Below are 16,744 nucleotides of genomic sequence, written 5' to 3'. Positions count from 1 at the left end.
CCGTTCTGTGATGGCTTGTGTTTGCAGAATCCCTGCTAAACCCTGGGTGTTGTACAGGAATATCTGCTGGTTAGATGTTCCACATGGCAAAAACGTGTCCTGTTAGCTGGATGAAAAACAAAAACCCCAACATCCTTCCACGTGTTGGCATGGTGTGAAGAGGAATGGGAATGCCCACACATGGGGCTGTGTGAGTGCCCTTGTGCAGAAACAGGGATCACTTTGGGTCACTTCATTTCCTGGACTTGACTAGGATTGAGGTTTGCTGCTGGAGGTATGTAGGATATAGCCAGTGTTGTTTGGTCTGTAGTTTTTTTTTAATAATTCAGTGTTTCTCAACTTTTCTTTGTACCTTGTGCCTGTACCCTTGCCCATTATTTTCCTGTCTGTGTCCCCCTGCCCCTTTGTAGTCACTGCCGTGTCCTCTGATGTCAAGGCTGTAGAAGTGTGCAGTGAGATCTTTGGCCAGCCATTCCTGGGAGCCTTTGGAATGGTAATTGCATCAAGCTCATGCAAGTCAAGAGTACTTGTGACTTTGCCCAGAGTTGGTGGAGCAGTGGGGTGGTTGTACCAGCTCCTGTCCTCTCCTCACTGTAATTCCAGTTGTTTTATACAGCATCAGTTTTAGTTCCTCCTGTTCTGGCATAGTGAGCCTCCCTCCCTGCTCTGTGGTGCTCTTTAGAATACCTAGCCAACATTAAAACATTCTCAATTTTTATTACTCAAAATTTTAATACTGGAGTGTATAATGAGGAAAATTTGAATGGCTAACACAAAACACAATCAACAAGGGATTAATCTTTGGAGTTGTTGCTGAGAGTTGAACGTGTCTGGCACAAGGCCATGGAGTCTGTACCCTCTCGTGGTCAGCAGCTCATTCTGCAGCCACAAACTCAGTGTCCCCACTGGGAAAAGTGCTGCAGTCCAGCTGAGTGTGAGAACTGTGCTGCAGGAAAAAAGATTGCAAGCAGCCAGAAAAACTGTAGCTTAAAAATAATTATAAAAAGATGAATAGACATTGGTTTGCTTTCTGAAAACAGCTACTGGTTTTGCTAAGTAGTTAAAGACATTTTTTGCTAAGACATGAGATTTACTTATTTCAAAAATCACTACAAATAGCACCATCTTCTGCATTAGAAATGACATTTACAGAAATGCAGCTTGAGGAGTCTTTAGTTATTGAGTTCCAGAGGCTTCTGCAAAAATATATTGATTGCTTTATTGAAGTATATTTTCTTCTGAAATTCATTAGTCTCTTTCACTTCCTTCCAAAAAAATTGTCAGAAGATAGGTATCTTTCTCACTTTGTACATCCAGACTGTGTAAAAGTGATCTCCATGTAAATTATAATCCTACTATATATCAGATTTATAGCCATGTAAAAACAAATGGGAAATTTATCTACTCATACTCTGAACTCTTTGATCCATATGTAAAATACATTTTTCTCACAAACCCTATAGTTCTTAATTTTATAAAGAATTTTTGAGCAATAAAAGCTGTTACAAGATCAGTTTTTACATGCCCACTACAGATGCCAGGTAAAATGGTTCTGGAAATGGTTCAGGGGCTTGTGCCTGGGTTTTAGGGAGCTTGTGTCCCCACTCAGGGTGTCATTGAGGGCTCCCCTTGATCCCACTGCTGGAGCTGCAGTGATGTCAGTGAGTGACTCTGGGTTTAGAAGAGGTATGAGCATTTATGTTCCTTCTGAGTAGTTCAGTTTAGGTGAGGACTGCTTCAGAAGAACAGAAATGATTTTTCCCTCTGCCCTGAAATACCTTTTACTGTTGCTCTTAGCAGTGCTGATATCCAGAGGAGGCCATGGAGATGCTCCAAGGGCTGGAGCCCCTCTGCTCTGGACCAGGCTGGGAGAGCTGGGGGTGCTCACCTGGGGAAGGCTCCCAGGAGACCTCAGACTCCTTCCAGTGCCTAAAGGGGCTCCAGGAGAGGGACTTGGAATAAGGGTCTGGAGAGACAGGACAAGGGGGAATGGCTTCCCACTGCCAGAGGCAGGGATAGATGGCATATTGGGAAGAAATTCTTCCCTGTGAGGGTGATGAGGCTCTGAGGTTGCCCAGAGCAGCTGTGGCTGCCCCTGGATCCCTGGCAGTGCCCAAGGCCAGGTTGGATGGGGCTTGGAGGTGTCCCTGACCATGGCAGGGGGTGGAATGAGATGAGCTTTAAAGTTCCTTCCAACCCAAACCATTCTGGGATTCTGTGATGTGGGAGGCAAATCTTTCCAAGTCTCAGCTGGGACCATTTGTAAGGGAGAATTTCAATTTCTATGAAGCAACAAATTTGTATTTTGCCGACCAACTTAACAGTGACAACAAACATAAATGGAGTATTTATCTTACATTGTGCTGGCAGGATGTGTCAGCTGTGAGGTGTTTAGGTGGTGGATGTCAAGGAGCAAAGTGTCAGTGAGTCATGGCACACATCCCCTCTTCTGTAAAACTACACAGGAGTAACCAAGTACCTTTTGGAAAGTCAGCTAAAACCTAAGAATGAAGCAGCTCTTTCCCACACATTGGGTTGTGTGAGTAAATAAACTCCAGAATGTTTTGTTTATAATGGAGTTTATTTTGATGTGCTGCTGCAAAAATCTTGCACCTAATAGTAGATTAAAGATGTGACTTATTACAGTCAAAATTTTAACCAGGTTTACAAAAGAGACAGACTTGGTGCAGTTTAGAGTGGGAAACCAATAAATTAATTTGGAGCACAGATATAATTTTCCTTACTCAGTATCTATCTGGTTTCTTGAAGCCTCTTGTCTTGCATATTTGGAGTTTCATTTCAGTTCACCTTCTGCATTTTCAATTGCAAATTTCTTAGTTGAAGTATCTGAATTAAGGCTGTTTGCTGGTTTAGGTTATTAAAGATGAGGAAATTTCTGTGTTGCTGGAGTTTGTGTCTAGTTGGAATATTTTTGTTTCTCTTTGTTTTGCTTAGCTGGTATTTTTAGTCAAGAGACTGTGTGTGCTTTTCTGTCCCACTCTCGTCCTGTGAGCTGATGTTTCCAAACTGAAATTTCAGGTGTGTTCTGAGAATCTTTGTTGTTTGGTTCTGACATTCTGGTTGTAGTTGATGATCCAGAATTACGGTATTTTAAGGTAAGGATTTAGGAGGTGACATCTGAGTTACTGTGCTGAGGATTGGTGTTTGGAGTAAAACTGGTTATTGGGACAATCTGGAGTGAGGAATGAATGGTGAGCCATGAGAGGAGCTGCAATCACCAACATCCCAAAGCCTCTGCAGTAGCTGCCTGGACAGGCAGAAAGACTGCTCAGGCTAGAAAAGGGATGATTCTCTCTGTCCTGAAAATCCCAATTCCTTTGAGGAAAGAGGAACTGAAATCTAATTCCAGTATTTCTGTATGCCAGTGCTCATGTCATGACAGCAGTTGGGTAGCCACAGTTTCAGCCTACAGCTGAAATCTCATCCAGAGCTGTTTGCTCCAGGTACTGTCAATGCTCCAGAGTTGTATTTGGATAAAAGACCAAGTTCTTGCTTTCTTTTGTTTTATTCATGTTTCCTTTGATATTTTTTCATAACTTTGAAAATAGTCATCCATGTCTTTAAAGACCAGCATTCAGCTTCCAGCTCATACAAACACAGACCTTTGGAACATTGCAAACCCTTTGTAGGGCATGGGAAACCTGGGTTTTGTCATGTGTAGGGTAGTTTTTTTTTTCTATAAGGAAATCTTTTGAATATTGAAGTCTATGGACATGTCTAAAACCTCTGTCACAAAATTGCTATATCCCTGGAGTCCAGGGCAAGCAGTGTCAGTGCTGCTTTCACTGCTAAGCTGTGGTCCCACAGACATTCCCTGTTAATGCCATGGTGGAACCATTGCTGCAGGGTCATTTTCAAGTTTAAAATCTGTATTTTGCTGTGTAACTAGAGCTGGGATAAATCAGCCCCATGAAACTGGAGGCAGAAGTTCTCAGGCTTTTTTTGCTGCACAGAGCACAAATCATGCTGCTGCTCTATGGGTCCAGCTTGGGTCCACACTGAGGAAATAAAAAATAGCATTTTGAAAAATCTGTCATTTTGTAAGCTCAGTAGTTTTACAGGGGGTGATTAATTGGTGGGTGTTGTAGGAAGATGTGTTAGATTTTATTTTAAACCATATTTTAAGGTATCAGTGCAGGGTTTATCTTCATTTCTACTGCCTTTGGTGTTCTCTCTCATGTTTAATGTTATTCCTGTGCACATGAAGTGTGTAGTGCACACTCATATGCTTCAAACACAAGATGAAAATCTAAAGTATGCAAGAAATACTTTGATATTTTCAGTCATGGTTGTGAAATACAGAGTATTTGTGGAACCTGTGACAGCAACACTGAATATATTACTTTAAAACCCTTAAATTGGCTCCAGTGGAGTCCCTCTGCACACCCTGCTCTGCATGCACAGCACATGCATGTGGTTTTATGTGCATCTGTAGCTGCAAGAGCTGAAAAAATTGAGCCAGTGTCTTCCATGAGGAAGGACCAGCTTGATTTAACATAAATCCTTAACAGGCTGATATGGTATTTTGGTAGGAGTAATCTGTAGAAATCCAGTTATTTCAGTGCATTGAGCAAGAAAACAATCATACTGCATTAATTAATGCTCATTTGCTGCTGTGAGTGATAATCCATAGTGAGCTTTTGTATTTGAAACTTTTACTACAAATCTGGTTTGCTCATGGAGGTTGTAACAGGAATTCAGATCTGGTACTTCACTGCCTAAACATGGTGATCACATGTTAATGCTGGGTTTGCCTATGCAAGGAGAAGTGTTTGCTTAGAAAATACAACTGAAAATGGAACTTCCCCAAATTTCAGTGAGCCCTCTGCCATGTTTCCAGGGCCTAGTGGAAGTGACCCACCTTGCTGTGCTTCAGTCTGTGTTTCCTTTGTCAGGCACTGGCAGCTCTATAGGCTGCATTAGTGGTTTAATGGTCATGTTGGGGCTTTTGCTATGACTTTTCCATCTGCACCATTTTTCTGTGAGTAATTGCTGGTGTGTAATCTGTCAATGAAATGAGGAAGGTTGAGCTGGTTTGCAAAATTTTTTCTCAAGGTCATACACAGGTTTGAGTTCATCCTTCATCTTCCCTTAGCACTTGGACAAAAGCAAAATGCTGCTGCTGCTTGTTTCCTACCTGTAGCTGTTAGTGTTTTCCTTTAGTTGCTTCTTCCAGGAATGCTGCTAAGTACTGTGTGTTTTGGAATAACTAAAGCTCACCAGGTGTTCCAGCTGATGAGGCTACACGATAGAGATATTTGGCAATCCAGCAGTGACAATACTTGTGAAATCCAGCTGCTCTATCAGCAGGGATTACTGAAGCTAAAGCACACACCGAGTCTGTGTAGGTGTGTTACACCTTCCTGGCAGGGAATCCCAGCTGATTACAGGGATCCAGCCTCCACTTGGACTCTCATCAGGTTACAGAGCAGGCAGGAGTTCTGGCCCTGCAGTGGATATCCTCTGCTTGTTGATTTAAAACTAGGTGAAAAAAATCTGATTCTCAATTATTATTTTTTTAAATCGTTGTTTAAAAAAAAAGAAGATAAAGTTGCATTCCTTGTGTCCCTGAGCAATGCTGGATCTTCAGGATGACATCTTTTACAGGCTGTGCATCAATCAGAATAAATTTTAGGGAGCACAGACAGTTTTCAGCTTTCTTATTTTTGTTGACTGCCCCCTCCTGTCTGCTTCCCTTCCACTTTCCTGGGTTGGTTTAACTCTGAGACACAATTAATAGTGTGAGTTGCTGTCAGTCATCTTGCTCTGCAAACTTTCTCTGGAGGCTAAGTGTGCACTAACCTTTATGTGAAAAAATTTGGGATTGCAGAAGAAGACTACATTTTTGAACATTAGGTTTGTGTGTAAGTGATAAATAATTTGCCTGCTTAAACTAAGCATATGATTGAACTCTTTTTAACAGTGAAGGTTACAATTAGAAAAGGGTAACTAATCACCTTCATAATTCACACTTGTAATGCATACAGACTAATTCATAAAATTATTTTCTAACTTATCACAGTTTGGAGATGATGCTTACACTGTTTAACTGCCACAAAGCTGCTTTTTGTTTTTAGGAACATTCAATTTGCTTGCCTTGTTACTATTCTGATATTAGACCACTGCAGTTTTATCGAACTTAATATTTTTCATATAAAATGAGACATTCCAAAGAGTGGATTAATGACCTGGTGTTCATTTTCAGCTGTGAATAGCAGAGTGCCCAGTGGCTCCACCAGCTCCTCGCACACTACCGAGTCCCCGACGCCCGAGCCGTGCCCGCAGGCAGGCAGCAATGTGCCCCCGCAGTCCGTGCTGCCCATGTACCCATCGGTGGACATCGATGCACATGTGAGTAACCCAGCTAAGCTTGGAGTGCACTGGCTTGGAAAAAAAAAATCTAGTGCTGTTGGAGAAATATTCAAGTGTCTTTATTTTTTATTTCTGAATATCTGCTTCTGTTTCTTTCCTGTGCGTGAAGACTGAAAGCAATCACGACACTGCGCTGACCCTGGCGTGTGCGGGAGGGCACGAGGAGCTCGTGTCTGTGCTGATCGCCCGTGGTGCCAATATTGAACACAGAGACAAGAAGGGTGAGTGAAAGCCAAAACACAATTTGACCATCAACTAAAGCATGAAACAACGAGTTTCAAAACATGAGCTGAATTCTCGCACTTTATGTAGTAACATTGGTCATACAAAGGCAATGAGCTTGTCTGCACCTGAGTGGGATCTTAAGCAGATTTGTGAAATATGAGGCACTTCTGTCTTTACCACTCACCCTCTGCAAATGACCTCAGCAAGCTGGATAGAGGAGCTGATGGGGCAATCAGCCCATCTTGGCTGTCAGAGCTGAGTAGGTGGCAGTTGTCAGGTTGGGTATCATTGATTTCAGGAACAGAGTTCAGCAAAATCTCACATCTCTTAGAGCTGAGAGAACAAAACCACCACACCACCTGTGTTGGAGCTCACATTGACCACTGGCAGTCAGCAACACATGCAGGGCAGATGTGGTCACTGGTTGGAGTTTAATTTAACAGTAATTATGCAGAAAGCTGTGACTTCTCCAAGGAGAGGAGTTGGTCAGAACTTAATCCAGACTGATCACTGCAAGCAGTGTTTAAATTTCTTTTGAACAGCCTTTGGCTGGAATCAAAGCCTCAATGCTTGTCAGAAGAGGGTTGGGAAAGGCTCTGAGACTGTGGCATCCAGCAGGAAACCCCCAGTCTGAGGAAGAGATATGATCAATAGAAGTCATTGTGAATCAACCCATTTGTGCATTTCTGCTCCTTAATAATACCTGTGAGATACTCAAGGTTGCTTTTTAATACAATCTCATGTTACTAGGTTTTACACCCTTGATTTTGGCTGCAACTGCTGGACATGTTGGTGTTGTGGAAATTCTTCTGGACAAAGGTGGGGATATAGAGGCGCAGTCGGAGCGCACGAAGGATACTCCGCTCTCCTTGGCATGCTCCGGTGGACGCCAGGAGGTACAGACACGTCCTCCAAGGGTTGTTACTTGCAGATAGGGACTTTTTGTACAGTGTTAGGTTTCTTCTGTTGTTGATACTTCTTGCTGTTTTTCTGAAAGGTTTTTTACCTGTTTCAGTGTAGCAAATTTTGGGCTTTTTCCTCTTCCAAGAAAGGAAGAAAAAATTTAAGACTTTTTTCTTCTCTCCTTTGCCTATCCCAGTTTTGTTAGTTAATGGTCACAGTCACTTGTGATGATTTGTGGTCTTTCAGTCAGTGTATCCTCACATGGTAGGTACTTCTGTGAGGGAGGCAGATATTTCTTGAATAACTTTATTCACTGAGCACTTCCCTTATCCATCTTCCCTGTTGTCAAACCTGAAACAGCCAGTGCAGTTACACAAGGACAGAAACTGGGATTTTGTGTGGGCAGTACATGGCTTTAGTGATAATGCTGCACAGGGCTGATAAGTGCCAATGCAATGCAGGACACATTGTACCCATCTTTTAAGGATGTTTGAGGGTTCTGTCAGATTTGTGTGTGTGTTATTGTCCAGATAAGATTTGTGAAACCCTTCCTATTTCAGTCATGTGCATAGTACTTTAGAAGATGGCATGGAGCCATGCCAAGAGCTCTGTAGTAGATTAACATAAGGATTAAAATAGTTGGCCAAAACTGGAAAGTTTCCATTTTACTTTTGAATTGCAGGTCATTAACAGTAAAAGTGCTTCTCATAAAAAAGGCAAGATCAGCATGGCCTGTAGTAGTATCATTATGTATTAAACAACTGAAGTCTTCTGTTCTTCCTCTTTATTTTTTTTCTTTATGCCAGAATCTACCTCTTATGTTTCTGGCTTAGCAAGGAGCCTTTTTTTCTGGCTTGTTTGGAAATCACCTAGCTAATGTTAATAGTAAATTGAGGCCCACTGGAGTACATCACCAAAATGGTTGAATTTTCTGCCATTTTATTTCTCAACTTCTGATAGAGGAGTCCTTCCTCATCCCTCATTCCATTAACATCAGTCACTCTGATTTTTACCATGGTTTTTCTTTTTCGAAAGTTCATATAATACAGATGGCCAAACTTGGCTCAAGTGTCATTTGAATTTCAAGTTGTGAGATGAGTTTTTCTGAAGGAGATGCTCAAACACTCTGAGACATTATGGGAGTAGGGTAGATCTGCTGTTTGCTAACTTAAGATTCCCAGGAAGAGCTTCACTTTAAAGCCTTGCAGTTTTATTTAGGTAAAACAACCTTTCTGGCTGACAAGTGCTCAGCTGCTGTGGTCATGGGCTGTGGGGGGCTGGACAGAGATAGGGAAAAGTCAAGCACAAGAGGGTGGAGATTTTCCTATGGAATCTTGTCTGTTGACAGAGGAAACTGGTAGCACATTGGAAAGTCTGTGATAACATCCTCTCACTCCCTGGATAATAGCAAAGGCCACAATGTCTGTTAATGCTTGTCCTGTCTTTTCAGGTTGTTGATTTGCTGTTGGCCCGGGGAGCAAATAAAGAACACAGGAATGTGTCTGATTACACGCCGTTGAGCCTTGCTGCATCTGGTGGCTATGTTAATATCATCAAGATTCTTCTCAATGCTGGGGCAGAAATTAATTCCAGGTAATGTACCTTGTGAGCAGCTGAGCTTCAGTGTGGCACAGGCACTCCCTGTTGGCTCCATCCTGAGGCACAGGTTGGAATCTCAGGTGTTTTCAGACCTTCTTACAAGAGTGTTTTTTTAGACTGATGACATCTTCTATGTTCATGTTATCCTAGTGCTTTAAAGTCCTTTAACTATCACAAATTTCATCTGACTTATACCTAAATTTTAAGAGATTATAGTTTGCAAACCTATTCTTTCCCTTTTGCACCATTCTGAGGTCTGAAAGTCAAACTATTTCCAAATAGAACTTCATTGAGAAAGCAGCCAAGTGCTCAGGGCAGCTCAGTGTGTTTGGAGATGTCTTTTTCAAGCAGAGAAACAAATTTACACAGCAGTGTCTCTTAAGCCTGCTCTGTATTAGTTTTAAGAAAACTTAGATATATTCTAACACTAGATAGAGCAAGAGAACTCTTAACTAGAGAAAGCTAAAGCTGCAGCTGTGCTAGAACCTTTTTTTTCTTTGAAAAAATCAGATGTAGCTTAAGGCTTATGTTTGCTTCAGCCATCAGATTGTCTAACAGCTGAAATGTATTTTCCTGGTTTATAAATTGCAATTGTCTATTGCATATAGTCACTCTGCTGGCTTCTCCTAATCAATTAAAAATGCTGCTATTTTAGGTCAGTGCCTTATTTTGTGTAGATAACATGTTCCTTTCTGACTTACAACAAAACATTTTGTCCCTCTTGGATACACTTATATTTCCCAGAGCTTTTCTTCTGCCGTGGGCACTGCAATTTGTTTCTTTCCCCCAGGACTGGCAGTAAGCTGGGGATTTCTCCTCTGATGTTGGCTGCTATGAATGGCCACGTCCCTGCCGTGAAGCTGCTGCTTGATATGGGCTCTGACATTAACGCCCAAATCGAGACCAACCGCAACACAGCCCTCACCCTGGCCTGCTTCCAGGGCCGGGCAGAGGTGGTCAGCCTGCTGCTGGACAGGAAGGCCAATGTCGAGCACAGGGCAAAGGTAAGTGGGGGACTTGCCTTTCCTTATGGTTTATTGCCTCTGAGTCATCAAGTTTCTTCAAATTTTCCTGTAACTTTGAGCTTCTCTGGGCTCAGAGGAGTTATTACATCAGAGCGCTTAAATGTTCTGAAATGAGTGTGGTTTCTTTTAAAAAATAAAAAAAGCATCAATGATGATGTATTTTTTTTTTTTTTGCATTAGGGAAAAACTGACTGGTCCTTCTGAGTTTATAATGAAACTTAGGTTGACTCTTGTCTAGACTTTTTTCAGGTTTAAACTTGACGTGATACTCAGTAACAGAACAGATACAGATATTTTTACATGCAAGTGAAGTCTAGGCAGGAAGAGAATAGTGTTGCTTGTGATTCTCATATAGAACAGACTTCTTGTCTACAACCAAAGTAGTGCAGTCAAACTTTGTAAAGCTTTTACGTTGCTGTAGAACCCGTGGCTTCAGTACTGTGACCTTCTGTGCCTCTGAAATGCTCCACAGGTCCCATCCTTTGGTGCTCTGGGACAGCTTTGTGTCTCCTGCCATAAAGCAAGCTTAAAGCTTGTGTAGACAGCCAGACTGATTTCCCCAGCACAAAGGAATTTTTGGTAACTCCTAAGGCTGCTGAAATAATTGCTGTGTCTGTCTACCCCGCCTGCTTCTGGAATGACTGTGGCTGGAGAAAAGGGGATATGGATAAAAGCCAGCTCTCAAATGGTCAGTTGGGCATGTTAGCAGCTGGTGTAAGTTTTTTTAACAGTCTGACCTGGCAACTAAGTTGGGCCCAGATCAGTCTCAGTGCCAAGGGAGGCTAGAGAAAAGCTATAAAGCCAGTTTCTGAGTATTTTTGTAGAAACACTTGTGTCTTCATTTGAATCTGTTCTAACCTCTGTTGTAGAGATCTTGTTATAAACTTTGCATTTGCTGTTGAGACAGGTATCTGGTGGTGCTTAGGCAACAGTTTGCTTGGGTTTGTATAAATCAAAGCCCAAGAGTGTTTGGGTTTTGGGTTGGTTTTGTTTGGTTGGTTTGTGTGTGGGTGTTTTGTTTTGTTGTTGGGTTTTTTTTTGGTTGGGTTTTTGGGGTCTTTTTTGAGGAAGAGACTGCTTGAAGTTAGGCTCCTAAACTAAATATAAGCAGCTAAATAAAAACCTGATTTCCCTTTGTAGGAATCATTTATGTCTTATCTGAAGTACGTTGTGCAGATTTCACAGAGTAACTCATTCTCTTTGCACAGACTGGTCTCACACCTCTGATGGAAGCAGCTTCAGGAGGCTATGCAGAGGTTGGAAGGGTTCTCCTTGATAAAGGAGCAGATGTGAATGCCCCACCTGTGCCTTCCTCAAGAGATACGGCTCTAACGATTGCAGCAGATAAGGGTCACTACAAGTTCTGCGAGCTCCTCATTAACCGGTAAATCATTTCTGCTCATTAAGTGTTAAGGGCCAGACTGGGTGGGGCTCTGAGCAACCTGATCTCATGGGTGGCTTCCCTGCCCATGGGATGAGCTTCCCACCCCAGGATGAGCTTTCAGGTCCCTTCCAACCCAAAGCAGTTATAACTAATGATTAGTGGCACATTTGTTCTGTATTCCTCTGTGGCAAGGGTGCTCTTGTTCACATTACCTCGTGCACCTGAGAGCAAAGGGAATGGGAAGTTTTGAAAATAGGGTGTTAAATCTGTTCCCTACTCTGCAGGGTTATCCTGGAATATCTTGCCATTGCAGTGTTAATTAAGCCAAGCAGGCAACTGGGACCAGAGGCAGGCAGACAGTGTCTGGCTTGGACAGCTTGTTTGTGTATGGATCCAGCAACTCCCACGTGAGCATTTCCTCACTGTCACTTGGGGGGCAAAGCCTGGAAGTAGCCCTTGAGCTTTTCAAGCATAACCCAGTGCTGCTAAAATCTCAAGGGGCTGCTTTGTCCTGTGGGTAGTCACCACACTGATCATTCAAAGGTGGCTGGTTGCATTAGGTGACGTGAAATGAGTGTTCATTTCTGTCAGGGAGGTTTCAATATTTCCCTTGTCACTACCCTGCAGATGAAACAGCAAATTTCAGGGACAGAATTTCTCATATCTTGCCATTGTATTTTAGTTATTAAAGTTCTATATCCAGTTGTACTGTGATATTTGTGATGGTCTGTACTCTGTTTTGGGATCTTGCTCTCTGACTTGCACCTTTACTCATGCCATGTCTCTGTGTTTTGCTTTTAGAGGGGCACACATCGATGTTCGCAACAAGAAAGGAAACACGCCGCTGTGGCTGGCAGCCAATGGGGGGCACTACGACGTGGTGCAGCTGCTTGTGCAGGCAGGGGCAGACGTGGATGCTGCAGATAACAGGAAAATCACCCCTCTCATGTCAGCATTCCGCAAGGTAGGGACCAACTTCTTGTACGTTTTCAAAACAGTGCCTCTTGTTTGGTCTTGAGTCTGAATGCTTGGGTTTGGAAGAATCAAATACAACATGGCGAAATTGCCACTTTCATAAAATACCTGCTTCAAAGTCAGTTACTGTACTTCACAAAGATCCAGTTTTTGAGAGCTGAAAAGCTTTGTTCCATAAAAGATGTTAGCTTTATCATTTCCAGTTGTACACTGTGCAAAAACTTTGACTGTTTGAGATTTCTGTATTTCTGCAGTCTGTACTGCTCGTTTCAGTCCTGCTTTGGAGGTGAACACAATACCAATCTGCAATAAGCTGTCCTGATTTCTTTGTACTTCTCTCATTCTCTTCCTAATATGCTGTGATGGGACACTGTGGTCAGCTCTTCTGTCACTCACTGCCTTTTCTTCTTGGCAGGAAGAGCATTGCTTTGGGATGGTTCCATCAGTTGTGGTGTTGGATGCAAGGAGCATAAGCAGAGGAATTTATTAACTGTAGCTGCTTTGCCTTTAACAAGGGAGCAAATAACTGTGCAGCTTTTTTTTACAAACAAAAATGCTGAGCTTGCCCCTGCTTTGTCACTGCCTTGCTTTCACATAACTTCAGAAGCAACAGTTGGGTGCTTTGTGTGGTTGCACAGTGTACCCTGGGAGCAGAGGAATGTGCTTACCCGGATAACATTCAGGTGGCTCAGTTTTCTGATCTGACTTGGACTGTAATTGAACAGTTTAAGTCAGGTCCATGGGGTGATGAGTGGCAAGAGAGTGGATTGGGTGACAGATGGTGTCCAAAGAGGGTTGTCTTGTGTCTTGGTTGTTCCTAAAACCATGAAGGTCTGCCTCTGGTCCTTGTATTTCAAGATAAAAAGTAACTTGTGGAAGAGCTTGTCTTTGCCACCTTGAAGCAGAGCAGTGGCTGTGCTGTCAGCACTGAGCAAGCAGGAGCTGCCCTTCTTCCCAAACAGCAGCTTACCAGAAATGTTCTTGTGTATTTTCAGTGTTTTGCATTGAACTGAGAGATATCAAACTTATATTTTGATGATGAATGTTGACAATTGTATACAAAAGATTAGAATTTTCTTTGGTGTTCCAGGGGCATGTGAAAGTAGTTCAGTTCCTGGTGAAAGAAGTGAACCAGTTTCCTTCAGACATTGAGTGCATGCGCTACATCGCCACCATCACGGACAAGGTGAGAGGGACTTGGGGACAGGACCCTGGCCTGAATTTCCAGCAAAAATATCCATGGGGAATTCTTAAGTATTCAAACACTGAATGTACATGTTTGCTCACATACATCTGATTTGGAGATTTGTGCATGTCTGCTTTTAATATAGCACTTAAAAAGTAAATCAGCGTTAGATCCTGTTCTGTGAATAGTTTGTATGTTTATGAATACAGGGGTGTAGCTACATTTCTCTTCACAGAGAAAAACAAGGCACAATTCTTCCCAAGAATATTTCTGGGATTCATATTCTCTGAACTTCAGAGAAAGAATACACAATTCTTATTATTTGCTGTGCTTGTATTTGTGCAAAAGTAGAATGCAACATGGAGATTGTTTACCTACAGTCATGGTGTTTTGTTTCCTTGGCCTGTCAGGGCCAAGAGAGTGTGTGCATTTGTGTATAGGGTTGAGTGCTTGGCAGATTCAGTTTTAGGTGTATAGAATAATGTAGTATAATAAAGCAATTAATTAGCTTTCTAATATCTATGGAGTCAGACACATCATTCTCTCCCCTTGTCAGAATCATCACAGCATTGCTGTAGAGGGGACCTAATTTCATTGTAGAGCAAGCCTCACTCCTCAGTTGTTTTTTACAGTGGTAGTAAGACAAGTTTGCATTTCAGGACCTGTTGAAAAAGTGTCACCAGTGTGTGGAGACAATTGTGAAAGCTAAAGACCAGCAGGCTGCAGAAGCCAATAAAAATGCAACTATACTGCTGAAGGAGCTAGACCTGGAAAAAGTGAGTAGATGATTGCTGTCATGTAGCAGTGCTTGAACTGTGTGTGAATCTCTAGGCTGCATTTCCTTTAATGCTTCTTGGGGCAGTCAGTCTTCACGCTCTGGCTATGTCTGTGCTCCTTCCCCTAATGTATCATACAAGTGAGGCACATACTGAGGGGGGCAAATCAGAACTGATTTCTGCTTCAGCCACTCCATTGTCCTTTTTGGGAAAGCTTGGGCTTAGCAATAGTTCCTTAGGCAGTAGCTCTCTGGGATCCAGAGGATGTGTGAGTAAGGGAGGTCTCCAATCTCATGGTGTATTTCTATGGGTATAAATAATGTCCATAAGCATTTTATGGACTTCTGCTCAGGGGAGTTGAGCAGATAGTGGAGAAAATCCCTTCTCTCTTTGCTGAGAATACTGTAAAATATTCTAAAGTAACACATTCTAGAGTGGGCTCTCTTAATGGAGGTTCTTACAGTTTTTGACAAGTTGCACATTGGTTTATTAAATTTTCCAGGTTGTGGACTTGTTGAGCACACATCAGTTGCTGCGCACAAACAGTGCAGCAGATGACTGATTCCATATATTTTAAAATAAAAAAAAAAAGGTTCAAATTAGAGCCATTGAGTACTGGCTTTTGAATCAAAGATATGGACATCACACCAAAAATATCACTGAGCTTATTAAATGTTTGAGAAAGGACTGAGAGGATGAGAGATTTTTCTGGTCTTACATTAAAACTGTATTTTTTTAATACTTCTGTTTTGGTTATTACTTTGTTATCATTCCTTAGAAGTTTTGGGACCAGCTAGTCTAGTTATTGCATAAGCTCTGTCCAGTTTCTGTGTAATGATTCAGTATGTGCCAAAGTCATTCTAGTTCATTGTGCTTTCTTCTTTCTCCTTCCCCCCAGATTTCTAGGGAAGATCTGAATTATAAGTATAATTTAGTCTGTGTGAAATGTTTAAATATGGATTCTTTTCTCCTACATAGTCAAGAGAAGAGAGCAGAAAACAAGCTCTTGCAGCCAAAAGAGAGAAAAGAAAGGAAAAGAGAAAGAAGAAGAAAGAGGAACAAAAAAGAAAACAAGAAGAAGATGAAGAAAACAAGCCTAAGGAAACTCTGGAGCTGCAAGAAGATGATGATGAAGAGGAAAATGATGATGAAGGTAAACAAGTGTTTCTAGGAACAATGTAGTTGTAGGGGTGCCACCTTCTAACCATGAAGGTAAAGGAAATCTGAAAGCTGGGCTCTCATATTTGACAGTGCTGCATGGCTGCTGCCTGGCAAAACTCCTTTGCTCATTTTTTCAGCCCCTCCTTTGTTCACAGAAGTCTTTCACTCTTGGAGAATTTACAGCTGAATTTGGTGCTAGGCTGACAGCTCAGCAAGGAACATAACATCAGCTGTGGTGTATTCAGTGAGGGCATTGATTTCTCTATTTTGTGGGTTCTGATAGTATATAAACTGCTTTTCTTTCAGTGGAGCAAGAAGTTCCTATAGAGCCTCCAAGTGCAACTACTACAACTACAATTGGAATTTCTGCAACTTCAACCACCTTCACAAATGCCTTTGGGAAGAAGAGAGCTAATGTGGTGACTACCCCCAGCACGAACAGAAAAAATAAGAAAAATAAAACAAAAGAGACTCCTCAGAATATGCAGATAATTTTGCCAGATCAGCATATATCTCTAGCACAGCAAAAAGCAGATAAAAATAAAATAAATGGAGAGCCAAGAGGTGGTGGTGCAAGTGGGAACAGTGATTCAGATAACCTGGATAGCACAGACTGCAACAGTGAAAGCAGCAGTGGAGGGAAAAGCCAGGAGCTGAACTTCACCATGGACACGAACTCCTCGGAGCGGCGCTATGCCTCACTGCTCATCCCCTCTCAGGAAGATAAAAACAGCACCTCAGCTTCCAAAACACCAACCAGGTGAGACTGCTCTGCTCCTTCCCTGCTGTTTCACAAGGTTCCACCCATGCCAGTGTCAATGGTCTGTAGCTTAAGCCCTACACAACTGTACATTCCAGAGCCTAGAGAGACTGAGGCTGCTTTATTTGCAAAGCTGTGTTAAGTTTGTTGAACACAACCTCTTTAAAATCTTGTTAGAACAAGATTTTTTTGGCATTGTTGGCCAGTTTTTAATACTACTTGAGTGAAATGTCCTTTTCTCTCTGCACTTTTTAAGCATCCATGTTGCATTGTTAGCTTTGTTAGAATAGATCTTAAAGTGAATATGCTGGGAATTTAATAAGGAAGTACCAGCTTTACTAATCATCCACACACAGA

The 16,744-nt window shown here is 42.1% G+C and overlaps 1 protein-coding gene across 10 annotated transcripts in view; it reads left to right on the top strand.

Moving 5' to 3' along the window:
* The window catches only part of ANKHD1 (ankyrin repeat and KH domain containing 1), a 100,651-nt gene that overhangs the window by 65,200 nt on the left and 18,707 nt on the right, over window positions 1-16,744 (top strand). For all 10 annotated transcript variants that reach the window (XM_036391920.2, XM_036391919.2, XM_036391918.2 and 7 more), the window contains exons 16-26: window positions 6,227-6,372; window positions 6,503-6,614; window positions 7,369-7,514; window positions 8,972-9,114; window positions 9,911-10,124; window positions 11,354-11,529; window positions 12,331-12,493; window positions 13,595-13,690; window positions 14,350-14,466; window positions 15,445-15,619; window positions 15,934-16,387. In XM_036391920.2, the coding sequence (XP_036247813.1) occupies window positions 6,227-6,372; window positions 6,503-6,614; window positions 7,369-7,514; window positions 8,972-9,114; window positions 9,911-10,124; window positions 11,354-11,529; window positions 12,331-12,493; window positions 13,595-13,690; window positions 14,350-14,466; window positions 15,445-15,619; window positions 15,934-16,387 (1,942 nt within the window). The remainder of the gene's footprint in view (window positions 1-6,226; window positions 6,373-6,502; window positions 6,615-7,368; window positions 7,515-8,971; window positions 9,115-9,910; window positions 10,125-11,353; window positions 11,530-12,330; window positions 12,494-13,594; window positions 13,691-14,349; window positions 14,467-15,444; window positions 15,620-15,933; window positions 16,388-16,744) is intronic.

The sequence above is a fragment of the Molothrus ater genome, chromosome 15 (genome assembly GCF_012460135.2).
Source record: "Molothrus ater isolate BHLD 08-10-18 breed brown headed cowbird chromosome 15, BPBGC_Mater_1.1, whole genome shotgun sequence".
Lineage (NCBI taxonomy): Eukaryota > Metazoa > Chordata > Aves > Passeriformes > Icteridae > Molothrus > Molothrus ater.
Note: the sequence above shows the minus strand (reverse complement) of the source record. Positions and strands in the feature narration are given on the sequence as shown.